The sequence below is a fragment of the Ochlerotatus camptorhynchus genome, unplaced genomic scaffold (assembly GCF_037179485.1).
Source record: "Ochlerotatus camptorhynchus isolate MF236.1 unplaced genomic scaffold, CSIRO-AGI_Acam_v1.1 ptg000367l, whole genome shotgun sequence".
Taxonomy (NCBI): domain Eukaryota; kingdom Metazoa; phylum Arthropoda; class Insecta; order Diptera; family Culicidae; genus Ochlerotatus; species Ochlerotatus camptorhynchus.
Genome location: NW_027040855.1, coordinates 1,746,281 through 1,773,682, shown reverse-complemented (window position 1 = coordinate 1,773,682; position 27,402 = coordinate 1,746,281). Strand labels below are relative to the sequence as shown.

Here is a 27,402-nt window from a genome sequence, read left to right as displayed (position 1 = left end):
TAATGCAATGAAAGGATCTTACCAAATATATAATAATAACAATATGATCAATTCATGCCTTTTCCAAATGTTGCAATGGCGACCCGCAAAATATTGCTTTACGCACCATCTAGCGTTGAAAAAGGTCAGCAACAATCATTCAATTACAATTGAGGGGTGCGAATACAGCACTTATTACAAAAGTAAGAGTCAAATTATTTTCATTAATTACATTGTGAATATTACTTTAAAATTTTTCTGACATGTCACGGTTGTCATCAAATAAAATAAAATGCTGAAATTTATTCATTTGAAATATTAAACAAATTTTCATTTGGTTTACCCCTCGTGACGATAAACAAACACATTGGTAGCCTTTTTGGCCACAGAGGTGCTTTCATCGCTTAAAATTCGGTTCGCCAGCTAAGCGAAAGAGTGGATCATATTGTCAATATAATATATTTGATCTTACCGAATTCCTATGTTGGTAATGATTCTTTTGCGCTTAAAAGTTTCATTGGATGCATCCGCTCCTTGTTTATCATGGGGTTTGGGATGCAGTTCCTCGTCATTGCTCGTGGTTATGTTTAGTGATGTGATGGAGATCATTTCTTTCTCTAGAAACTACTACTCCTGGCTGATCCGCCAGCCAAGCTGGCACGGCAAGCAAGCAAATCAATTGCCTCCTCGTTCGAATCCTTCGTTGTGAGTGGTTCCGATAGATACGCGCCCATTTTGGCTAGCAAGCAGCAGCACTTTGCAGGAGAAAATTTGCACGTTCGATTTTAACCTACTTCTACTGGATGTCCTCCTGGACTTATTTTGTAACTTCCGGTTTCCGAATCGTTGTGCACTTATAACTAAATCCAAACGGACACGATTCAACAGCATCATTAGAAAATTCAGCGGAGATCTGCTGAAAACTCTTTCGATCCTTTTTTTTTTAAACCAAACAGCATTAATAAAAACACGCGAAATTATTGAAAAAGTTTTCAGGTGTCCAAAATGCACCAGCTAAAGGACTTATTGCAATAAATTTTCAATAAACATCTCGGAAAATAATTTTTTATTTATTTACCTCAGAACACGATTCCTTTGGCATTTTTCTCGGATCTTGCTTAAAGTTCTCTTGGGAATCTTCCTCAGTATTCCCTTGAAATTATTATCAGAAAACCCTTTAAATTCTATTCTCCTCACAATCCGCATACAATTCTGTTCAGAATCACCTAGGAATTCCCCTTGAAGTTGTCCCACATTTTCCTTGTAATTATTCTAAGAGTTTGTCAGGACTTAATCCTACAATTACTTTAGGATTCTTGCCAGAGCTACGTTTATTTTATCTAAATCTGGAATCTTGAAAAAAAATCTAAATCAGGTAGCAAGATTTTTTTTTCAAAATCTATTGACTATTTTTCTCAGTTTCATATTGTTGGAAAAAATTCCATCCTGTTTTTTTTCTTCTAAATCTAGGATAGATTTTAATAAGTCACCAATCTCTAATAAGTCACTAAAAAATGGCATATTCTAATAGCGTATTCGTTTATTATTCAGTTCCAACCTGGATCGGGTATCAAGATTGGATCTGCTTGTTTTCTGACAAACGTCAGTTTGATCGTTTGTTTTTAAAACCCAGCTCAGGTTGAGGTTCGCACTGACAAAAAGTTCGGTTTCGCACTGGGTTGGAACTGGTTCCAACCCCGATAATAAACGAATTCGCTATAAGACTCTAAACACATGTCAAAGCGTCAGAATCATAGAAATTAAAATTGTTTTTGTGATTTAATTTGTTTTTAAGATTATGTTTTTTCCTTGATTTGTTTTTCGTCGATCTTTTTTTCCGTACTGAGTACCAAAGCTACCGGCGCCAGGTAGACAGCTCCCACACCTAGACCCTACCTATCGACCCATAAACTCATGGACCGTGGACCTACGGCTTTTTACTTCCCTTCCGAAGGCAGACGTGATCAGAGATTTTATGCTACAGATAATCCCGGCGGCACCCACTGGGATTGAACCCAGGCCTTTTGGGGTGAGAGGCAATCACGCCTACCACTACACCACCGGTGCCGTTATTTTTAAGACTTATATTAGCACAGATCACGATGCTTTAAAAAATTTCTTGTTCCGTATCAAGTTCGAGATTTAGAAAACAATTTCTTAATATAATCTCTCCTTCTAAAATTCGTTATAATGACCAATTCAGCCCGATAGCGTTCGGCTATGCGACCTTAAAAAAATCCATGACTCTGGTTCGCTGTATATTCTGGCGCTTTACAATCATAAGTTAATCAAATTGATTCTAAAAACCTCAAGATAACGTGATATATAAAAATTATTTTAACTAAATATTAAAAACCGGGAATGTTTTGAGATTTGAACCGAAAAAACCGGTAAAGGTTTGATTCATTTTAACAAAATGTTTAATTTCGGATGAAAAATGATTTCCATTCTTAGCCAGTTTCTTAATATTTTAAAATTTTAAGTCGTACTAAACAAATAGGTGCATATTTTTCTCAGTTTTGAATCTATTATCTATAAAATTTACTGGGGGGCGACCCCGGCGTAGCCGTTAGCATCCATACTTCTCACGCCTTAGTCACGAGTTCAAATCTCACCCCCGGACAAGTCACGAATGACCCAAGAGCGTTAAAGTGGCTATAAAAAAAATTAAAAAACTATAATATTTAAATATGCGATCTTGCGACCCGTAGATTGAGAAACCCTAGTTTAGTAAGTTGCTTATTTGATAAAAATATTAAAGATTTCATCGTTGATCAATTATACATTTCAATTATTTGCAAAGAATTTCAAAGTAGCTACCAAGGCCGTTAATAGCACGCTAATCGCCCTTTTTGCAATGATTTTTAATGTGTGTGTATAGTATTTTTTTTACAGTGCAATGTCTTCTGAGTAAGTCAAGCTATTTTTGGTTTTTAGGCAGTGTTACGTTTTGCCAGTGGACAGACTTAGAAAATATCATCGAACTCGTTAAAATTTTACCAAAACATCAACAAGTCTATTCTAAGTTTGCTTAAAAAGATGCTCAATTGAATTGCATCGAAAGGCAGTTGACCCAAAATGCAACACCAACCACACTGCACTTCTATGTATATGTATGCAAATCCGGTTCGAGTTCTGGCTGTCGTTATCGATCTTTCAAGCACATGCACTGTCACACTTTCCGATTCTAATCGCTTTCTAAGAATAGCTGGTCTCCACTCCGTCTTACAAGAACGGCTACTGGCTGTAATGTGCACAAGAGCGACCTTGCCTAGCCTGCCCTATCATCAACAGCAGCTATGCACAATACCATCTAGTCAGTCAGTCGATTGAAAAGGCTTAAAGTGCTGCACGCGCCAACAACCTCCTCCCAGAGTTACACTATGTGGGCCAAGTATAAATTGCACATGACAGGCTAACATGATCCTTTCCAAAACTGCCCTGACAACTGCTCGCTGCATACGTGGTTCCTACCAACCAACTGGAGCTCTCAAAGATTAAACATACAAACGATAACAGCTATTTACGCGATATCATAAAGTAAACGGAGAAGAAGTATGACGTAACAACTATTATTTTCCACCTCCGCAGATTGGAATCGCATAATCTTCATCCGTCTTCATTTATGATTATGAATTTTACTAGAGTAGACGCTCATAGCTGAAAGTGATTGTCTTAACATTTCACATTAGGCACCTTCATTAAAGCTGGTGTACTTAATTGTTTTGCAAAATTCGCTCCTATCTCTATGGCCATGTGACTGTGTATATTCATTCTGCCAGAGTTTGCTCTATCTACGTATCTACCTAGTACCTATCTACCAACTGCATGAACCAGAATTTTGAGTGACCTACATTTCACCAACGCTATACCGAGCGGTAGCGAAAGGCAGGAGAAATGTGAGGTAATGTTGGAGTGGGAGGCACTGCTGGTGATGAGCGACGGATTTGTGCAGCAGCAACAACAGTGTGTTGCATACAAGCCAATAATGCAATAGTTGGGTATGAAAGCGAAGACGTCGTCGCGGGCAGCGTGGTCCTCCCCCAGCTAGAAGAGGCAAACAGTTGGGTCATGTATGGTGATGATGATGATGCCGATGACGATGATGGTGAGTGGTACGTGTGTGAGTAGTTCAATGATGCATGTGTGCAAGTCGCACGGAAGAAAGGGAAAATCATGCTCACTGTTTGCGTTGGTAGGTGGTATCAATCTGCATGCCTACTGCGTACCTTGAAGACATTTTTCTCACAATGTTGTTTTGATAGCTTACTTGTACAGATGGGGAAACAAAGCAATGTTTTCGTATTATTATGACGTTTCATGCATGAATAAAGGTTGCTCCAAATTCAACTGGGACATCCCAGTAGCTTAATCGGTAAACGTGCGACTACAAAGCAAAACCAATGATTCCCGTTCCGATCTAAGATTTTTTTCGGGTTGGACATGCTCGTGATTTCCCTGTATATCTTTGAACAGAATCATTCTTGCCCATTGTTCAAAACAACGAATCTAACCTAAATTCCCCGTTCTTCATTTCCCCCCAGATGCACAGCGGTAGTTTCATCTCATCCAAACACCCGGCCATCCCGGTGTCGATCGGCATTGCATCGATCGTGCTCGAGGGCCGCCCAGCAATCCTTGACGAGGGCTCAGCGCGCTCGGGCGACAGCACAACAGCTGGTGGTGGTCCGGGAGGGGGAGGAGGTGGATCGTCGGATGAGGAAGGTGGGTTTCATAGATCGTTAGGCGGTGGTGGTAGGCACTACAATGCAGCGGAATCATCAATCGAATCCGAGGGCGAACTGTTGGTCAACGAACGTCAGCAGCATTCGTTCATGTCCGATGCTGCCAAAAGAATCAATCTAAAGCTCCAGCAAATCCGCACCTGTCCGGGTAGCAGCAAGGATGTCGTCGAGAATATGATCACAGTAGAAGCCAGCTCGTCGTCTGGGATGGGCCGTCGTGATGACGAGCGTGACAGATACGGTGGGTACGACGGAGTAGAGACGTACGTCAGCGAAACCCATCCGAGTGAGTCGACATCGTTGTTGTTCAGTGCCAAGGCCTGGGGTCGCGAACATATCTACAGTGGATTTGAGAAAATGAAGCTTTTGGGTGCAGTTTCGCCGATTAAGGTTCCTCCGGCGGCGGCTGCTGCTATCCCGTTCATCAACTTTTCGTCGAACGTTAATAGGAAAAAGTCCGATGCCGGCTTGGGTAGTGCATCTCCGGCGGCCGGTAGCAGCAAACAGCGCACCCGGGAAGGACCTCATTGCGAGCAGTTTCTCAAGAAAATTGGCGTAATCAAGGCTGACCCCAGCGACGAAACGGAACACAGCTGCAGTTACCGGAACGAATTCGTAAGTTTTGCTCGAGTATAACGGTGAGGGGTGTATCAATGACCGCTAATGCGATTATTTGCCATTTTACAGTGTCTACGTTGGCAGGCGTATTTTAAACAACTGTCGTCTATTTTAACTTGCGGTGAAGCAATTTGCATAGAGGTTTACCTTGGACCGGAAAATCATGCCATCCTGCTGGAACAATGGATATTGAAGCTGAAATTGAAGTGAGTAGTTATTTAATTGAAATCTAAAGAGGTCAAATACCCATCGATAAACCGACATGAAACTTAAACTTAACTCTTGATCGAGAATCCATAACGGCGGATTCAAATGTGCAGCGATCCCATCTGTCAAAACTAAAGAGCCTGAATTTATAAAGAGGCGACATCTTATCCATTTGACAGGTCTTCTGCTCGATTGGAATGACTTTTCTTATGACTTTGACAGACAATCGATTGTTCCAATTTTGACATGTCGTCTCTTTATAAATCCAGGCTCTTTAGTCAAAACCATAGCATTGTTTTATCTAGATAAACATAATTTGCCCGGAATAGATTAGACACGAACCAGCTAATACATTTTGTATACGTGTTCATGGCTAGGATACACATTTTTCGCGAACAGATGTCAGTTTTGTGCTTTGATCAGAAATTTGATGATACTTTGTAAAGTCATTCATATCGGTTTGTCGGTGAAATACCTATATTATTTTCAAATACAGAAACAAAGTAAGTGGGCCTGTTCAAAAACTTTGTGGACCCTGCGCAGACAATAGTTCATTCAATGTTTTGGAAATTTGTATGACCGTAGACATTCACCTCCCCTTTCTCCCTAAGGTTTATGAAAAGTCCTTTACTTAAATTAATTTTTACTATAAAGGCCACTACAAATGAATTATTTTACTTTTATCACAACACCTTTAAATCAAGCGAGAAGGGACGGGAAAAAACAAAAGTAACTTTAGGTATTTAAAAAAAAATAAAACTTCAAAACTGTAACAAATATAAGAAATCTCTAAATTCAGAAAATTGTTTCAAATTCAAGATTTAAAATCTTGTCTAAATCTCAGAGTTGAAACGCTTCATGTCCCGACATGGAATATCATCCAAATATTGTTTTTAACTTGAACACTATCCTCTCCCTTTTTACCCTATCCACACTATTGTTAACTCATAAGAGTTAGGGGAAAGTGGAGCAGTTTTGCCACCTTAAGAAAATCACTAATCAGACAAAATTCAGGGGGAAATTCGAATGGTGTATAACCAAATGGATAGTTTCAAACACTGTTTACATCATGAATACAAATTGAATATTAAAAGTAAACTTTTGATTGTTATGAGAGCAAGCTGAACATTGCATTAGGTCCTAAGTAACATTGATCGATTCTCTTCGTCGACTTTCTCTTTCGTTAATAACATGAGCACATAACCGTTTCTTGTTGTGTTTGTAGTATTAGATGCTAGATGAAAGCTTCTTTTATTGATATGTGTGCTGAAAATACCAGAGAATGTCTTAAGATGGCCATGGGGATGCAAAGAGAAAATCGACGAAGAGAATCTGTCAATGTTACTTAGGACCTAATGCAATGTTCAGTTTGAAAGAAGATTTAAAAAATGTTCATTTTGTAACCGAAATTAAACCGTTTGGGGTAAAATGAGCACCCTGTCAAGGTGGTATGAGTGACCTTCTAAACAACGGGTAAGAATATTCTACTCTCTTGAGACTTTGTGAAGGGTCAACAATAAACAGTTTTACCATAAAAAGATTTAAAAAAGCAATTATTTTCAGTAGAATAAATTAAATTGAAGAAGTACTGCCTATTTAGGGCTACATTTTTTTGGTATTGTGAATGACTGATTTTTGACCAAAGCAGCTGCTTCAAAACGTGTTTCCATATGATGCAGTCATATTTATGAAAGGAATAGTGCAAAATTCAAGAATTTAAGTTGAAATATGCGTGCTCGTATTGCCCCGACTGGACTTAAGTAATATTTTGTTAAGAAGATCTTTAATTAAAAACTAGAAAAACATCGTGTCATATAAGAAACCATCGACCACTTTTAAAGCACCTTAAAAAGGAATATCAACGATAAGTTATAAAAATCTATTCATAGACCTTATTTTCTAATTAAGAAATTTTATAACAGTTTTGACATTTTGAGCTACACTAACATTTTTCGAATATTTGCTCTAGAGAAAACTATTTGGTTAGACTTAAATGAAATGGATAGTTGAAGTAGGCTTCAAGCCAGGCATTAAGCCTGCAACAGATTTTTTTAATAAATATGTTCAATACTTTGCTTTTTAAGCGCGTGGTCACATTGCCCCATTGGCCATATTGCTCCACTTTCCGCTATCTGCAGACGTCACTGAACATTTTCTAAGGTTAATTTCAAGAAAATTCTACGAGGTAATTTTGAAGTATTTTGCATGAAAATATAAGGAATATTCCTCGAGCATTAAAGGATGAACATGTATAACCAAGGAGGTGGCACCCCTATCTCTACTAATAACAAGTAGCCATAGCGAGCATAGTCGCGGACCCACGCTCTGGGCCCGCTTGTATTGATATGTGATCACGTTTTTATGCTGGCTACGAAAAAAGGTGGTTTGTCAGGCTCTTCGTAGAGTAGAGTTAATTTCAATTTTTTCTGGATAAATTTGAAAATGTTAAAAAGTTGTGGTGAAAATTTCAATCTGGGGAAATTCTAGGATGATATAGGTATGTTTGAAGGATATGTGCGAACGTATCCGGATAAAATGTACAAGGGAACTTGGCAGCATATTTTGAAAAAAAAAAAACTGCTTTAAATAATTCAAGGAGACGATAAAGAAAGGTAAAAAAATTTATTTTAGCAAATTCCCGCAAGAATTAAAAAAAAATCATGGTTATAGTAAATTGATGCGAAGATTTCTTTGGAGATAATTTTTAGAGTTTTCTACAGATAAATTCTAGAATGATGTGCAGAAAATTTTCGGGGAATTTCAGAAAGAATCCCAAAATTCATCTGGATGATTTTGAAGAGAACTCCAGAAAGGCCTTGCTTTATAGCTGAATCTTCACCGACTGAGATAAGGAAGGCCCCTGTGATTTCCTCTTCAACCAAAATCCCCATATAAACTAGGATAGAAACTTTAAACTAAAAGCACCAGCTCGTGTTACAACCAAATGAGCTGAAACTTTCTCACCAATTTAAGGAACAAATTTTAGAGTTGACCCGTTGAAAAAGTTGAATAAAATTTCTCCCATATAAATTTGGGCCAGTCTAGTTACGACCCACCCAGACCCTAATGACACGAACAGATTTTTTGTATGGGTTTAGGGATTACATTAATTACGTATGCATATTTTTTTAGGACTGTTCAACCCCCTTTCCCCCATTGTAAGACTTAGATTACTATATATAAGAAAACACACATACTATTAGCTCAGACAAAAAATATTAAGATGAATCCTGTAACGTCTTCAAATGCACATTTAGTGTCTCATAACTTATGCACTTGCATCTCTTTTATTTGCAGAACATCTGAATCAACAATGACACTACAATCGTTATGTGCTGCCATCCGTAGTCAATTATATTTTTCGCAAATCTCCGCCTGGACTGATCTGATAAAAAATTCGCTTGAACCGGAAATTTTCAACAATCCACGAATCAGAAAACTATCCGCGGACGAACCGGGTGCTTCTTCAATGAGTGCACCTATCCCGATCGGCGGTAGTTGCCACGCCAGTGGAGAAACATCACCACTGGTTTTACCGAAAGCGAAACTGGACATTCTGTTTCGCATCCGTGGCTACGACAATACTGCTTGCTTCAACGAGCAGCCGAACGTGCACAACTTTCCGGATGCCATCATTGCAGACAACTATGTTATAGAAGTGTGCTTGAAGAGTTTGCCGAGACTGGAACGGATACCTAGTATCAATGATGAGATGGATGCCAAGATGGATGAGAGTTTGGTTAACGATCGAATGGATTTGCCGTGTCATGAGAAGGGAAAACATCGGTGTGCTTTTCAGGACGAGGATGACGAGGATCCTCAAACGGGAGAAGACGACATGTCCCCCGCTGCGATTAGTCATCGAGAGAAACAGCTGATGAAGTACAAGAAACGTATGATGAAGCGCGAAAAGAAGAAGAAAACTTCTGCACAGGAGGTCACGGTGGCAAACAATGGCGGTGGTCGTGCCGAAACGGTACCCATGATGGTTACCCCACCTATGTGCAAATCACCGGCATTGAAAATTCCTACCGTGAATCACCACGCCAGCAACTGCAGCAGCGCATCGCCGTACGCTTCATCAATCAATCTTATCCAACCACCACTGTACTCGAATTGCGATGATCTTTACCAACCAGCCTCGTGTGTGAACAACACGAAAGCAACTCAGACTGCCATCTTCCTCAGCATGTCCAACGGTGGTAACGTTTCGACCGTAGCCACCCAGACAGATGCGAGTGGGTGTTGCTGTCTCTGTGCTAAGCAGCAACCGGAGCCGGCACCTGGTCATAGATCAACGAGCACAAACAGTGATAGCAAAATGCAATATAGTAATAGTAATTATAATCGTCGTGATTACACTAGTGATGACTGTGATACTAGCCAACCAGAGGTGGCTGTTGTGGTCCACGATGATGTCCAGTTGAAACGCCATCATCGGGAAGAGGAATCCAGGGGTCTTCGGAAGGCCGAACTGCTCCTACAGGCCATTCATAGGACGGCCATCATCAACGACCACCAGCAACCAGACGTGGCACATTTCAAAAACAATAATTACTATAGTGGTAGTTACTATGATAATAACAATACTGGTAGTGATACAGCAAAGTGTGAGCGAAGAGAATGTGATACTTTTACTTTCAATAAGGAAGCACTAGATTTAGGAGACTGTCGTTTGTGCAAACGACAAAAAACGAAGCATAATTTTAAGTTAGCTCTCAACCAGTCGGATAGCAGCAGCTGCAGTAGCAGTAGCAGCAGTACCAACAACAGTCCTCCCGGTTGTCGCCGAACGTTGTCGGAAAGCTTGGTCGGCCATTTTACTATACCATCCTCCTCGCCCGGTGGTGACGATGAAACCGATTCCAATTCCTACCACGTCAACGGGTTCAACGGACACAAACAAGGCCAGGACGTTGGTGATCTCAGCGTCGCCCTCAGCAGTTCGGCTGGAGCCGTCGACAACGGCGGAGCGTTCTCCTTTGAGCAGCTGAAAAAGGGCTACCGTCGAGCTTTCTCGGAAGATGTCATCGATACGATCAGTTTGGACAATGCACTCGGAACGAAAAAACTCTCCGACGTGGATAATTGTGAGGATGGTGGTGATGAGGATGACGAAAGGGAAGATGAAACCTTCTCAAAATGCGATTGTCCGGTAAGAACCTGTTTGGTATCGAAATTGCAGAACAGCCTTGCACATTAATGAATTGTAACGAAGTATACTACCCATAAACGTATAACAGTCCAATTTAAATAGGAAATCAAGCAAACATGTGACTGTTATGCTTTTATGTCCAGTATACAGCTTCTCGATATTTTTTGGCCGACTTCATGGAGATGCTTGGTGTTCTATTACAGTTCGAGGAACGTGCAATTCTGACTGCTTTCAGCATATTTTCGAAAAATACGTGATTACTGATAGTAAATTTTTCCAGATCATGTTCGCTCAGCCATCGCCGGTCGAGCTTTTGGGACGTCGTTCGGCGTTCGCTAGACCGAACGTCAACAGAATGCAGACATCCACGCCGGCCAGCAGTACAAGCAAACTTCCTCTCTACGTGAGTTGCACGGAAAGCGACTGCTCTATCAGCACGGCCAGCAGCATATCACCCCACAAGAAACAGATACTCAGCTGTACCGCTGTCGCCGGAAATTCACGTCTCGCTGGGAAACCTTCATCGTCTTCCTTAAATTTCACCATCCCCAAAATCAACCTTACCAATGTTTTCAACGTATCGCCCCTCGCCCGGGAGGATTCCGGCTTTGTCAGCAGTTCCAGTCCGATACCAATCGATGGAAGTGTGTTCAATTTTCCCGATTCCGTCAGTAGGTTGAATGTACAAAAATCGAATTCTGCCCCGACTTGTCAACTGTCACCAGGATCTCTATCGCCAAGGTTTCTACGTCATGCTTACAAGAGCCAACGTACACGCTACCTATCGGAACGCAGCTCCTTCTCGGAACGTTCATCCATCGGTTCCGATGAACAATTCTCCGACGAAGAGTATCCTTATTTGCTGGATTTTACCAACAACGCTAGCAACGGCAGCAACTTACATCTCAGTCCCAGCAAACTTCCGAGTTCACCGTTGAAGCTTGGCATTGCTCAGCGACCATTTAGTAAACCGTTTAGTAAAAACCTTTTCAAATTTGGCCGCCTTCCGCTGTTAGGCACACTAGAAGAATCGCTGCTACAGCGCCGCATTGCCCCCAAGTTTCAGGTAGCCGACTTCAAGGTGTTACTCGGCGCCTCGGGGAGCTTCTGTCCGACTCAGTTAACCATCCCGGCAGCTTCCTACTTTTATGAACTACCAGGGCAGCACCTAACCACACCTTATGTGGTAAGTTCGTTTATTTTTTAGAAAACTGAACGGCACAATTATACAATTTGGTTTGTCTTTTTACACAGTGCGAACTACGTCTTCCAAGGAAAGGTTACTCCATCCCACGGCAAGGGACGGTACAGGTCACGTTGCTCAATCCACTAGGCACCGTCGTGCGGATGTTTGTGGTGCCGTATGATTTCCGGGATATGCCGGCGATGTCCACGACGTTCATCCGGCAGCGGATATTGGCATACGACGATAGTAACAAAGATGCGTCACCCACAGCCGGCAACAGGAGCGTCGAACAGCTCAGCAATGCCGAACAGATGAAGCTACTGCGATATGCCATCCATTTGAGGTATGTTGAGGCATGTTTGAAGTCGGCATATCTATATGATAACATATCTGAAACCGTATTCATTTCGTAAACTACCCTCGTAGATTAAGTCTTGTATATTGTTGGGCTGATAAAATTGTACCGACGTCTCTTTCAATGGAAAATAATTGCTCGTGGAGACGCATGACAAATATTCTACCCTTCAAAATCCACATGAATTACTAAACCCACCCTCATAGTTCATTCAAGTCTCGTCATCCCAACAAAGCCACGACTCCTAAACAATCGTTCTTCTCCATCGTTCGTAGATTTCAAACGTCTCGCTCCGGAAAGCTCTCGCTGCACACCGACATCCGGCTGTTGATCTCCCGTCGCACCGACTGTGATACGGCCGCCGCCCACGCTAAGAACCTACTGGAGGCACCGAACGAGCTCAAGGTGGTCACCATCGTACCGGAGAATCCCAAGTTCAGCCTGCGGGTGGACAAACAGTAGAATCTTCTCGCTCACTCAGTCACTGCAACACTAGTTCTGTTAGAAGTTACTCGTTTCCATTTGCGTCCGTGTTCTCCTATGTTTCTTTTTTAGATTCTAACCGATCCGTTTTATTTCCATGAAAATTATCATGTTTTCAAAATTTTTAATCTGTTCTCGCGATGGCATTGTGATTTCTGTTTTATTCCCGGAGAGGGACCTTCTCGGTATGCTCTACGCAGCGTGATGGTTGTGGCGGAATGTGAAATAAGGACCACAACCGAAGAACTTAAAGTAGAGCAGGGAAAAGGTACCCGAGTGTAAATCGATTTTAACGAGCTGATCTATATTTAAATATCATTTGTTGTGAATTCTTTTGTTGGTAGAATATAAATCAGATTTTTTCTTATTCATGAAAGTTGTCGGATTCGATTTCATGTCACGTTTTTAGATGTATTCTAGATGGAGAAGAAAAAATATTGGTAAAGAGTGATGTGCTTCGTCTGTAGAGGAAAACAAATAATCGATATCACTAGTTGTGATGCGAACAAACGAGAGCCAAGTAGGTTATATTTTCGTCTGCTATTATTTTGTCTAGGATTTAAAATCGCGAACGATACGGTCAAATTGGTTGCGCAAGCTGTGATTTGCAAAGATGGTCGCTTTTGGTGGCTTCGGCCTCGGATTGTCGCCATCTCTAAATGATAAACAAAAAGCGAATTGTGTATATTGTTATTAATATTCTCGTTTTAGTGATAACATTTTTTTCTGTTTGTTCAAATTAATCCGCCTAGGTTTAGGTCCACAAAACCCACTCTACCGATGTGTGCTGTATTCTGTATTTTAATTACCATAAAAATGCTATACGTTTCGGTGCAGGGGGCAAAAACGAAAAGGTCTGCCAGATTTCGCTGCAACACAGTCGATGGGATACAATGTTAAGAAATTTGAAATTTGTGCATGACGGTGTAAAAGCTTTTATAGGAAATCGTTATTTTAGTCTCAACAAGATGCCGGTTTTGAAAAAAATTAAAAGTGTGGACCATTGAGCATTTTAGAAAAATAACATTTGATTATGCGGATCGCCTGGAAAAACAACATGACAGTAGTCAGAATGTTTAAGATAGGAAAAATAAAATCCTGAGTTTTCAGAACAATCTTAGATACGGATAAAAGTGTATTGTTCTCCTTGAATTTACTGGAAAAACTCTCCATTTTTATTGTGGTATCGACCTTGGTTATAAATCCAGAAAATTTGCACAATGCAGTCAACTTTCCAAATGGAGATTTTGAAGGGACCATCGTAATAGAGAAAAATCGAAAAGTAGAAGTTTATTAGATCACTAGTAGACCGCTTAGGGAGATAGAGATAGAGAGAAAATCTGTCACACATGCAGATGTTGATCATTAGGATAGTTCAAATTTCAAAAATGTTCTTAAATCGTAGCCTCTATTAAATCCTGTAAATTACACTTAACACTATTTTAGTCAGTCACCAGATGAAATAGAAAACCAGTCAGTATAGCTTCAGTTCACAAACTACAAGAGAGCGATCGTTTGCTTTATTGCATATTTATACTGTTCTGCTATCACTCGTCAACCCATACAAATGTACCTCTTATATACATTTCGACCTAAGGGATTCCGATCATAGTTCGATTATCCTTTTACACAGCCCCGTAACGTGGGTAGATCACCTTTTCGTGGTACGTTACGGGATGTAAAATCTACCACCGATTCCTAGTCCTGACTACTTCAAAATAGGGGAACAGGATTTTTCAGTAATCCAAGGAACACAGCTTAGTCCTTGTTACTTGTTATGCCTTGTCGATAGTGACAAGACTCGGCTTTATCAACCGAGGATGATCTTGAAACAAGGAAAAAATGAGTTAGTTAGTCTTCATCTATGTGATTCCTAATCTTCTATTCGTTGTTCTCTAGTTTGAAGTGGTTTAGACTAGGGTTCTGATGAATGGTCATTATCGGTGTCATACCTTAATTTTGTTGCTAAGGAATCCAATTGTGACTGACAAAGGGGCGCGACTTTGTAGGGTGTTTCAACACTCCGAATGGTATAAATAGCGGGACCTTTTAATTAGAGTCGGATCCTTGCGATAAATGCAAGAATGACAACTGTAAAAAAATCGAATACTTCATCATTTCTCAATAGTGATGAAGTACTACCACATGCACTTAACTAAGGACATGGGATATATTACAATAGATCAAATTACTGGTCGCAGTGGTGTTAGGTCCCGAACAGAGGAAAAAAATCCTTTTACACCGTACACATCTTCAGTTAAGAAATACAATTCTACATAGATAAATTCTTCTGATCAAATATAACTTTTCCGAAATCAAGGCAATAATTCACAAAATATATTTTCGATTGTCAAAAATGTACATCATCCTTGCTTTATCTATTGATTAGTTATCTTAACCTATACTAATTCATGATTCACTTCATCTTCATTTCGAGTTCATTCTATATGATACTCTTTCCGACATTGCCTTTCACACCTTTCTTCTGAACATTACTTGCACTTGTACTTGGACCTGGACGCAAATGCGGATCGATTCCGCATTTGTTTATCGAACCCAAAAAACAATAGGACTACGTCTCATTACCTTGAGATGTCTACTATCGTCTTCGGTTTTATTGGGCTTTTCCGCGATATCCGGAAATCCAAGGAAATCCTCCTCCGAATCACTTCTTTCCCTTGTCCTCTTTCTTAGTTGTATCGGTACTTGTATTCTTGTATACGTCATCTTCGGGCTCCCCACTTAGAGCTGGTTCCGGTGTGCATTGGCCGTATGTCTGCATTGGAGAGATCACGTTCTGTTTTTCTAAAGCGTCCAAGTGTTCTATTACCTTTTCCCGAATTTTAAATGGGACGTCATACTAAGTACTTTGAGTAGTAATTCCGCCTCATAACCCTGTGATCCGCCTAACTCCACCTCTCTATTTATCGAATTGACCATGGCAGGATTCATAAATGTTTCCCTCCAGTTAGGATGAAATGCGTCCAACCAATCTATTCCGAATAACGGAGCAAAAAGACTTTGTCCATCGAGTATAATCAAGTTCACTTTGTGGCACATGTTGTTGAACCTCGCTTCTACCTGTATTTTTCCAAAAATGTTTAATTTTTTACCGTTGACCACTACCAGACGGCTGCTACAATCATTAACCCTAGCATGTCCATAATATTGATTATATGTCCCCCCCAGGCTAATCACCGAGACTGCCGCACCGTAATCTATTTCCATTTTCAATTTTACCCCTTCAACTAGTACATTGACAATACAAGGTTCACTGATATGTCTAGTCAAAGATACGTCTTCGGCATTAGAATCGCAAATTCTCAGCCTCTTAAAATCATTTTTTTTTCCTTGTCGGGTATTTTCATCACTGCGACCATTTTTCTGATCTATTGTGATATATTCCCCATTTTTTTTTCTTTAGCTATATCAAAATGCCGTATCACTATTATTAGGAGTGATCGCCATCGTTTGACTAATAGCAAAATAAATAAAGTGCACTGCCGTACTGGGAGTTGTTCTCCAAATGTCAAAGGGTTCTATCAGCCCCTTGTCGAAGAACTTACGCCTTTTATTGAAAATTGCCGGACAGTGGCATAGCAAATGTTCCGAGTCTTCCTTTTCTATGCCACAGAAGCGACATACATCATCTTAAAGTTTTCCAATCAGCTTCAAGTGATAACGGCTCGGACAATGACCTGTTATAAGACCTGCATATATAAATACTAAGATCTTTCTTAGAAATGTTTGGATTAATAAATCGCTTCGACTGCCTAGCAATAGAAGTGTTCTTCCAGTTTTCCTCCACTTTTGAAGATTCCCACGCTTTTAGCTCCATTCTAAGAAATGCAGCCGATAAGCCACAAAAGGGCTCTGGCCCGATGAACTTATGAGAAGATCCGAGTCTTGCTAGTGCATCAGCTCTTTCATTTCCCTCAATCCCGCAATGACCAGGAACCCAATATAAGTTGACTTGATTATGACAAGACAATTTTTGAAGTGATTGAACACACTCCCAGACAAGTTTTGATGTACATTTCGCCGACTTTAAAGCATTTAGAGCAGCTTGACTGTCGGACATGACGCATATATTTGAACTCTTATAGCTTCTACGCAAACATATAATGGAACACTCTAAAATTGCTTGGATTTCAGCTTGGAACACAGTTGGCCATCTGCCCATAGGAACCGATATTTCTATCCCTGGGCCACTTACTCCTGCTCCCACTTGATTGTTCAATCTTGAACCATCTGTACTTCTCATTGCACCTGTTATTGAGAAAGTTGCTAACCTTTGGAGTTTTTCTAACTTCCTCTGAGCAACACTCTCTTTTGTTTTTGGCCACCAGACCAATGCACCACAAGTAATCCTGGGTTTCACAATTGTCGAGTAAATCCAATGGATCATTTTCGGTTTCAGTCCCCACTGTCTACCGAATGTTCTTTTGCATATCCATAGAGCATTAGTAGCTTTGTTTATTGCCTGCTCTAGGTGCATATTCCAATTAAGTTTACTATCGAGGATTACTCCAAGATATTTGACAGCAATAGGAAGTTCCAAAAGTGTGCCTTTCAATCTTATGTTGTCTAATGAAAATTTCTTCCTTCGGATAAATGGCACGATAGTAGTTTTAGAAGGATTTATGTTTAATCCTTCCCTATCACACCACGATGAGACAAAATTTAAAGCAATTTGCATTCTGTTAGCGATAATACAATCATATTTGCCACGTACAACTATGGCTATATCATCTGCGAAGCCAATTATTTCGAAGCCTTGGGCTATTAAATTTTTGAGAAGATCATCAACTATTAAAGACCACAATAGAGGTGATAACACGCCTCCTTGCGGGCATCCTTTGGTTGCTCTTACACTGATGAGTGAGCTTCCAAGGTTTGCTGATGTTTCTCTTTTTGATAACATTTCATTGATCCAATTTACAATGCTCTGATCGAATGCTTAAAATCATAGTTTTCAACTACTTCCTCTGCCTCATTTCCACAAAATTAACTGTTCTGTTTTTTAAGCTGATAACAATTTCGTTTAATATGGCCTATTTTTCTGCGAAAATTGCATATAACATTGACGTGGCGTGACGTATCTCCTCGCTGATCACGTTAGGTATTTCTCTGCCTATTTCCATAATTATTACGGTAACCATATCTGCTATCATTCCAGCGCCCTTTCTCTCGATCCATACTTCCACTGCTGTTTCTATAACTACCACCACTTACACGTATTGAAAATCTGTCTTCCCTATCATGATTTATTCTCTGGTATCCATTTTCCAAGCGATATTTAACCTAATTCACACATCTAAAATTTTCTCCTTGTTCATTCATTTCTTTCAGCCTCAGCTTAGCTAATTCAGTCCGTATTACAGTTTGCTCTTAACTTGGCAGTAGCTTTCAATGTAAGAAGCCTCTTACGAAAAGCCGTCTCTAGATGAGCCACTTAACCTGTCTTTGTTAAGTAGAACAAAACTAGAAATCCGATGCATAGCCATTCATCTCTAGTTAACGAGAATGTGAGGGTGTTCCCACCCTGTGATCAAACCTGCATGAGCAAAGAACCCTCCAAAATTGTATCCTGGCTGAAGCATTTTGTGAGGAGAGACTATGTCTACATGTTCGTCAGAATGATTTTCGTAATCCCTGTAAAATCCGAGAAAATTTGGAAGATGATACAGTGGTGTCAATAGAGCAAGCATGTTCACGGCGGATACACTGTATTTATACTTAGCTTCGAGTTGAGTTGGAGCCCATTGAACATGCAAATTTAGTATAACGAAGACAGAATAAATCGGAACCTTCTCGACTGCAATGTAACTATCCGAGATCGGTTCAGGAACTGGCTCATCGGGAACCTGAATTAGCTTACTTGCACGATTCAAGAGATCATAGACGTTGAGCGTTACATACTTAGAGCAGTTGTGAAGATCTAAAGCCCGATTCAAAGTAAAGTTGGACGCATTCAAGTGATCATAACTCAAGAATTAAACAACATACACGGTTGATCAAAACGTCAAACAAAAGGGTATTTATTCAGCTTTCAAATGATACATAACAAGTTATTACATTTCACCGTTTCGAACGAACTGTCGCACTTTATCGATGTGTGATCGATGCCATCATGATCTGCACAGGTGCTGGTGACACTGTACATACTTTAAACGCATTTGTTGTGCATTTGTCACTTCTTTACCGCATCCTCGAAGTTTTCGCTTGACAATTGCCCAATATTTTTCGATCGGTCTGGACTCAGGGCAATTCGGTGGATTAATCTCTTTGGCGATGAAATTAACATTGTTTGCAGCATACCATTCTAGTACCTCTTTAGGCTCTGAACCATTTGGTGGATTATTTTAACTTTTGGGTAAAATTTGACCGATGGAATGTAAATATTTTCACGTCATGCATTGAAGACGTGTCCTACTATTCTGCAATTCGTGTACTGTCACTAGTGTGACGACAAAATTCACGTCATGTTAGGTGACTCGCCGTGAAAATCAAATAAAGAGTCACCTCACACGACGTGACTTTTTTTTTGCCACGTCACACGACGTGACTTTTGTCACCTCACCAGTTACATTGAGTCACACTACTCGCAGAATAGGGGAGGTCCATTCTATGGTACTTTCACTCGCTCTCACTCACTCAAGTATCCTAAGCAGCTCCATTGGGTCAACGTGAAAGATTTACATCCTGGGCGACTGTTTGCTAGCGGCTTGATCTACCTGGTCTAATTGTTGGATTTCCTTATTGAGGCTCCGCCGTCGTGAGCCCTTGGCTAAGCCTCTGCTGCGATGTCCTAGTTTCCGTAGTGTGTGGCTGATCCACCTTGACTTCCGTGCTCGGATTTCTGTTGATATCGGCTTCTGATGACATCGACGATGGAGATTAGTATTCGAAATCCAGTTGTGGGTCCGGCAGGTACGAATGTTATACTCGCTAGCACAGCACAGATTACACGTTAGTTCGTTGACTAATCTGGTTTGATCTCCATATATCACCTTCGGATCCTGGGTTGAAGGACGAGTTGAGTTCGTTGAAGGTTGCAGTCGTCTCGACGTTGCACCCAGAGCTTGACCTGCTGCTAGGGTAACGTGTTCGTCGATTAATCTCTCATCAGAAAACACGCTGGCAAACATGTAAGAGAACAAGCGGTAGACCTCCTGAGAGGTGGAAACGACTTACCGTTCAATCGCATTTACGATGGTAGGCTGGACTCTATGCGCTGCTTATTTAAGTACTTGCAAAAGCACTTTGGGTGTGACTTGAGTTTACTCTGAATACCTAGTTGATATTGCAAGTAGCATCGACGGCTACCCGAGCAAAGTCGGTTAACAAAATGAAAGCAAATCGATATTAAAGTTTGCAACTCAAACAACTTAACTTGAAGTACTGCTGTTAACGTCTTGTTTAAAATTTAATTTAAGTTCATCTGTTGTTGAACTAACGATTATTGTTTATTTGTTTTGTATAACACATTTTAGGACGTTAGTGTTTTGCTCGGGATGAGATTTGATCCATTAACCATTTACACCAGGTCCGTATTCAGTTAAACAACATGAATGCAAAATCAGTAATCAAATTGATTTAATTGATAGCAGGATTAGTTTTCCGTTTGATTCAACAGTGTAACATTGTGCTCTCATTTTAGCTGTGTTAACTGGAGTATTCAATATAAGTTACATAATAACAGCAAATTATGATTTCAATTTGATCTTCTGCTTTGCTCGGGTAACTAGCTTCAACTCATAATTGATCCTAACGCAGTGGTGCTTCAGCGAAAGCGTCTGATAATTGATGAATTTCCTCAATGCGGCTCGTATAATATAACGTATCTTTGTTCTTGGCATGTTGGGCCTACCGCATCCTCCTGTCGATGACGATGATCAGACGCCTTAAACATGAAGAATAGACGCTATGTTAAGTAGTTTCTAATATGGAGAACAGAAGCCGCACCCTTAGAAGACCTTCACCGTTCCCTATCAGCATACGACCAAACTCCCACCGGTCTTGATTAGCTAATCTTTCCTATGACTATCCGTACCGCAACGGGCACCGCGGCGTGGTAGGGATAGGACTTAGTGGGCAAGAGATAGGACCAGCCAATTTTATACACGCAGGTACGCGTAGCAGCTTAGGAATAATTTGATTGCCATCGAACAGCGATAAACGCCTCGAAAGCGCACCTATCTGACGACCCACGTGGCGTTTTTTTCTGCTGATTTACAGATCTGTTCTGAAATACCATCGATTCTATGTCAACCCAACATCCGGAACTCTGCGGAATCGCAAGTAAAGTGTTGCTTATTGTATACACCTTAAATTTAATCAGTTTGCTTTCTTCGACAAAGATGTTTATGAATTTGTTTAGAATCTGTATACGAACTGAAGATTCGGATTATTTTTGTATACAGCACTAAGTGTCTTAGGTAGGTTTTCATTCCGAATACGACAGGGTGAAGGAATAGAAGCAGAAGCTTTAGGTAGGATTAAAGAACATTTTTGAAATTCGATCAACCAAAATATGAACAGTTGCTGACTGTAATTCATCAAAATCGGTGATCCATCAGCCCATTTCGTTTTATATGAAAACTACAAGCTTACTTTCCAACAACCAACGACATTGTAGTACCGTACATCAACACTATAAGGTTGACATAAAGCTAATATTGTGCTGATTAGCAGTTATAATTACTGAATGCCTGTTTGAATAAACAATGTTGTTATTATTTTCAATAGACCTTTCTCGTTTTGATACACCTCAAAATTTGATATTTTTTCCAAGCGGATTTTGGATCTTCGAGTGAAACGGAGTTTTAGAATAAACCATTTTGTGGGGTTTTAAAGTTTAAATCTACAACTAATGCACATAATTCACCGAACCGTTTCTGGATCATGATTAGTTGATAAATAATTGTGTGCATCAAATGCTGAAAATAACTCCACATATTGAAAAATTGTGCAACTTTTGTGTTGCACTGAAAAGGTCTTTGTTTTGATGCAAAAATCACTTTTAACTTTTACTTTTATTTAAAAATCTTCTAAAAAACAAATTAACAAAACAAAATGTAAGGGTGTTCCAGATCAAAAGAGGTATTCAGGTCGGTCTCGATTATCCGCGGTGGATTTTTTTTTCACTTCATCATCGATTTCTCGCACACAAAGTAGTACCACCATCGGACAGAGAAGACAATGCCTATTCTATTGGTAATGTTGATTTAAATGATTGAGTTTGTGTTTGCGATAATCGAGATCAACTCCGGATAATCGAGTCCTACTTGTATCGCCAAGAATAAAATATTTTCAGTCGCCAATTGTACGGCAATTCGAATACCGAATGCATTGTGGACTGACCAGATATTTTGAAATATCACTACCTAATTACTTTCTCGAAACTATCTCCACAGTACTCTCGAGAGCCGCACTGCCGTACAACAGCTGCGTCAGCAGCACTCCGGTGCTGATAGAAAACGTGAACAGACAGTAGCCAGAAAATGCTGCACCAATTTGTATAGAAAACCAACTAAAATGCTTTCAATGTAGTAGAAACAATGTGACAATTCACTTTCGATGAAAATTATATCAAGTTGTTGTAGCGAATTGATAATCTCTCCTACACGTATTGGATAGGTGTTTTTAACCAGCATAGCATATTTGAACCACGAGACTACGACTAAAACCAATGCTAGGCAATACTTCGAGGAAACGTACTACTAGGTATCTTTATGTCGTCTCAACACCCCAGTAAGATGTAGTGAAATGGAAGAAGATACACACTGCCATAACAATGAATTTAGTTTTCCCGTGTGACATACCAAACTAAATAGACAAAACCGATCGATAGCCAATTTTCCGGAAATGTTTAACACACTTTTTCATCCATAGATAAATCGAAGTGTATAACCTTTATAATTGTTTTCCAATCTTCTACTAACCGAGAGAATATAACTACTTTTATAATAGTTAAAGAATGATTAATAGACGACCAGCGCAGCAATGAATGTGTTTTCCCGTGTGCCAATCTCTAGCGAAATTTCATCCCAGTTGTGTTCGGGTGCAGCGGGAAAAATGTCCTTGCAGTAGGATTTTGCCTTGATTACCAACAAAACCACACTACAGACAGCTAAACCCTGATTTTCAACACGCCTAAAAGCAACTTCGTTGGAAACGACATATGTGGCAGCACCTCATTAAAATTTAAGCAATCTATTCTCCAGCTACTTCTCCACATATTTCCAATATTTCAAAATAAAACATCTCTTAACGTGTTTCCACAAGTTGCATCATATGTCGTTTTCAACATAATACAAACCAATAATAAAGATCACGATTCACAAATCCCAACCCACAAAACCCTTACGTGCATACTAGTCAGCTAAAATAAATAGCAAAAATAGCGATTGAAATGATCGGACGATGATTGATTCAGATATGTGCCGATTGTAGACAGAAAAAAAAGCAAAAACAGGATTTCTCAAAAAAAAAAAAAACGTGTACATAAAAAGATTTAAAGAGTTTGAGTAATGAAAGAGAATTAAAGAAGAAAAAAAAATGCAATAACAAAAACTCCAATAACAATTGTCACCACAACATTAAACTAATGTAACAGTGTAGAAAACATTGAAAAGAAGCACTAAGACGTCCGATCTCTGGTGTACTGATTGAAGAATACAAAATGTATATCAATCATTTTTTAGGCGGTGATATGCAACACAAACACAAAAACACATACACCTACACAACATACTTCCGAAATGGCAAGTTGTAAGAGCAAGATGTAGAATAGATGGTATAGAATTGAGCATACACACAACACACCCACATACACTAACACTGTGAAATCGTAACATAAATACGAAAAAAAAAGATCAAGGTAGCGTTAATCATTACTGTTTCTTTTCATTATTTTACTGATCAGTCAGAATAACAACGGAAAGCATAACGATTGTACCGAAGATTTACAAAAAAAGGAAAAACATAATTAGTAGTAGCAAGAAACAATGAACGTTGAACTACATGAAAAAAAAAAATGAAAAATACTAAAAACATATACACATGCTATATATTTATACAACCTTTTTTCAGCATAATGAAAAATATTTAACGAATAAACAACACGGGGAACCGAACGTTCCCTCTTAGATGTTCAGTTAATGATGAAAAATAATAAAAATAATGCATTTTTGAATGGTGGACATCGAAAGAAACTCCTGACTAAGGTAGTTACTACCGTACAAGCACCCCCAGACAATTGTAATTGTAATTATTCAGTGTATAGGCTGTGCCAACCGCTAAGTTGGCTTATCTAGGGACTAACCCCCTAGTCTATACCAGGCTTCCGGAAATCTCACGTGTACACAAATGCGACAGCGAGCTGTGAGACGGAGCGTCGCATGACTCAAATCCATGGTGTGCTACATTAATTGTACAAAAGAGAGACTAGAACGATGCGCGCGACAAGCTACACGCTCTCAACAAATTCGAGCGTTTCAATTTTTTTTTTGTCTCATCGCATTGCTCTCTCAATGCGACGCATGTATTCAATCACATGGGACTGTTTCATTGAAACATCTCAATGCGCTCTCTCAGGGCGTCATCGCCGTGCGCTGTTTCGCATGCCTTGACTCTCGCGGTCCCATCATATGTGATGTTGTCGGGTGACGAGAGAAGGGACTGCAAGGGTTTGTTCACAGAAGACTTGTGTGCCCTTTTCACATGTGGCTTTTGAAATGGGGTGAAGTTTTTAGATGGTTCCAGAAATATCTTCTAATATAGATTCAAGCAGGCTCAACACATGGTTCCAGAGATATACTGGAATCACCGTAAGATCACCTAGGAAGCCGCAATTGCTTGTCGAAAGGATGCTAAAGGAAAGTAAAGGAAGACTACGTGAGCGGTGGATGGCAACCTTACGGTAGTTGGGATACCGTTAGCATGTTAGCACCCCAAATAATACCGGAGTATCTCAGTGACCATAATAAAAAAAAAACCCCGGAGTATCTCTGGAACCATGTGTCCTTCAACAAGTCCTTATGCGGAAATCTTCTAAAATACATTTTTTGAAGCCTCTGAAGCTTTCAGCCCATTTGTTGGAAAAATAAACAAGTTATTGCGCATTTCCACCAAATTAGACTGCCGCGCTAAAAAAATCCCTCAGAATACTTTTACTCAGACCAGTAAAAAAAATAAATGGACGATTTTGAATGTAAAATAGCACTATATTATACTATACAAGATCATATCAGCGTTAAGTCAGAAGGGACTAAGTAGCTAAATAAAAACAAAAAAATCATCTTTACAAATAAGATCAAGAATTCCCTTAGCTACATTTCACTTTTTCAGCCAGATTTGAAAAATTAGAGTAGTGAGAGAAAACGGTCAAATTATTTGTCCCATTACATAAGACACAATATTGAACAGCCAACTTTAAATTTGTTTTTCACGAAATCAAAAAAAATCTCACAGTTCGGTCTGACTTGACCGATCATATCAACACGCTTGTAATGATAGAACTCTAAAGATTAATATGTATTTGTATTTTGTCTGGCTTGAGTGAACACTATATTAAGGGATTATTTTCAACGCAGAAGTGTACTTTGCTGCAAAAACGTTGGTGGTGACTTCTGATTACATGCACACAACTCTGCACTTAAAAATTAACCAAGTTTAACATGTTGTAAATTTGTTCTGTTATGATCAATAGAGCTGAAATTTTGACTAAACCCTTGCTTTTCCATTGACCTTTGTCCGATCAGCTATGCACAAATTTTAATTTTATTGTCACCTTCCAGCAGGTGCTTCAAAAAATTTGGTATTTCTTACACGTGAAATTCAACATATTTGTAGTTTTGCGTCAACATTTCAGCTCAATTGATCATAACAGAATACATTTACAACATGTTAAACTTGGCTAGTTTGTATGAAAACGACCTTTGTCCGATCAACTTTGCACCACAGTGTACGTAGGTACGAAATGCTGGATTAAGGTTAATGTAATAAATTTAGGAAAAAGTTGTGTCATATCTGTATTACGGATTGTTGCTAAGCTTCTTGCTTCAGGAATTGTATTGAATACCTGCCAATCAACAAAACTTACTACGGCAGCATCTGAATTCTTCAGATGTGTTAGTGCTCACAGGATAGTTCATACCAGCCACCATGATGCTGAATTGAAACAATCAATTTGCGACAACAGATTTCCAAAAAGTCCTAGTGTTAGTACCGTGGACCCTCGGTTAAATTGAAAAAAAAAACATATTAACGAGCAAATAAACCACAACTTGATTTTACATTTCGCTTACCATAGCCACATCTCTTCCTTCGTTCGTTATGAATGGGCTGTTTTTCAAGTTAATCCTTTAGTCAACGAAAATTTCCGCTAGAAAAACTTTGTTGGTCATAGCCATCTGACACCTCTTCTCCATGTTCGATAAGAGTGTAGTAGCTAGGTCGCTTTCCATCGTTTTCAAAACAAAACAACACTTTTCCCACATCAAGAACACGAGTTGGTCTTCCAGTTGAGTTTGTTATTTCGATGTTCGCATTGAGACGTCGCTTAGCGACGTCTCATTGAGAAAAGCGCATGAGCTTCGCCTCACGCGACGTCGCATGATACTCGTTCTCATGAAACGCATACATCCGGAAATGTGCTGTGCTTACAAAACAGTGCGACACACAGACATTATGAGAATGTGAGATGCGACAAAACTGAAGAGAGAGAAACAGATTGCTACAAATCTCTTGCGCATGAGACTGCTATGACCTGGGACTATGACTATGCGACTATTCGTAATGCGTCTCGCATACGGTAGCGCGCGCACTGGAAGCCTGGGTCAGACACACATGGGTGGTCGTATCCGGGTCCTCCCCTGGGTAGGCTCGTGTCCGTCCAGGTTCTGGTACATTTACTTATATCTATGCATAGTAATTATACTTTGCAACTCACCTTTTGATTATAAATGTCGATAATGCTGAAACTATATGAATGTTAGTGATCATTATTAGGTGTGTGCTGCAATGGAGTAATAATTGAAGAAAATGAGGTTCTCATGTGGCTTATAGGTAATTCTAAAATAGGTAAATCATGCAAGCACACACCGTTTACAATTCTTATCCTACTTACCAGTTCCATCCAGTATAAATTGGCTGTTTCCAAATGGCCTAATCCTTTCTGACTGCTTACTCTCTTACGTTTTCTCGCTTTTTTCCTTCTTCCTATTGAAAATCTGGCCGTGTTCCCATTTGTTCTCAGGTAGGTTATATTGGTACATGAGGGGAAGAAAGAAATAGAACAAGTTAAGTGTGAGTTGCATGCGTTGGTTAGTCGTTTGGGTCATGGTGTTGTGTTCCCTATTTTATTTGCCTCTATTCAGCTCTCAGATCGCCCCCTCCCCCCAAACTATTGCGGATGAGAAAAAGAACCCATATTTGGTAACCTCTCACGAGCTGCAATGCATAAGATATGAATAACAAACAAATCTAGAACGGGGCTTAAACATATAACATTTTCTAAGACTGAACATGATTAATATAGTATGAATAATTAGAATCGTATGAAGAAAAGACGATCCCAAAAGAAAGTTCCCTAGCAATAAAACTATTATTCTGTGCCAGTGATGCAAAATTTCATGACACTCACGGGACACTCGTCTTCGCATCAACC

At 39.7% G+C, this 27,402-nt stretch overlaps 1 protein-coding gene and 1 long non-coding RNA gene across 4 annotated transcripts in view; both read left to right on the top strand.

The window, feature by feature from the left end:
* Positions 1-14,839, top strand: part of atos (atossa) — a 109,113-nt gene extending 94,274 nt beyond the window's left edge. For all 3 annotated transcript variants that reach the window (XM_065232290.1, XM_065232289.1, XM_065232288.1), the window contains exons 2-7: positions 4,524-5,339; positions 5,412-5,548; positions 8,847-10,704; positions 10,985-11,890; positions 11,959-12,233; positions 12,521-14,839. In XM_065232290.1, the coding sequence (XP_065088362.1) occupies positions 4,524-5,339; positions 5,412-5,548; positions 8,847-10,704; positions 10,985-11,890; positions 11,959-12,233; positions 12,521-12,707 (4,179 nt within the window). In that variant the 3' untranslated portion in view covers positions 12,708-14,839. The remainder of the gene's footprint in view (positions 1-4,523; positions 5,340-5,411; positions 5,549-8,846; positions 10,705-10,984; positions 11,891-11,958; positions 12,234-12,520) is intronic.
* A 1,384-nt stretch (positions 14,840-16,223) lies between these two features.
* Positions 16,224-23,916, top strand: LOC135709897 (uncharacterized). The gene is made up of 2 exons (XR_010518379.1): positions 16,224-19,782; positions 19,813-23,916. It is a non-coding gene; the product is annotated as an uncharacterized LOC135709897 (long non-coding RNA).
* Positions 23,917-27,402: the final 3,486 nt, after the last annotated feature.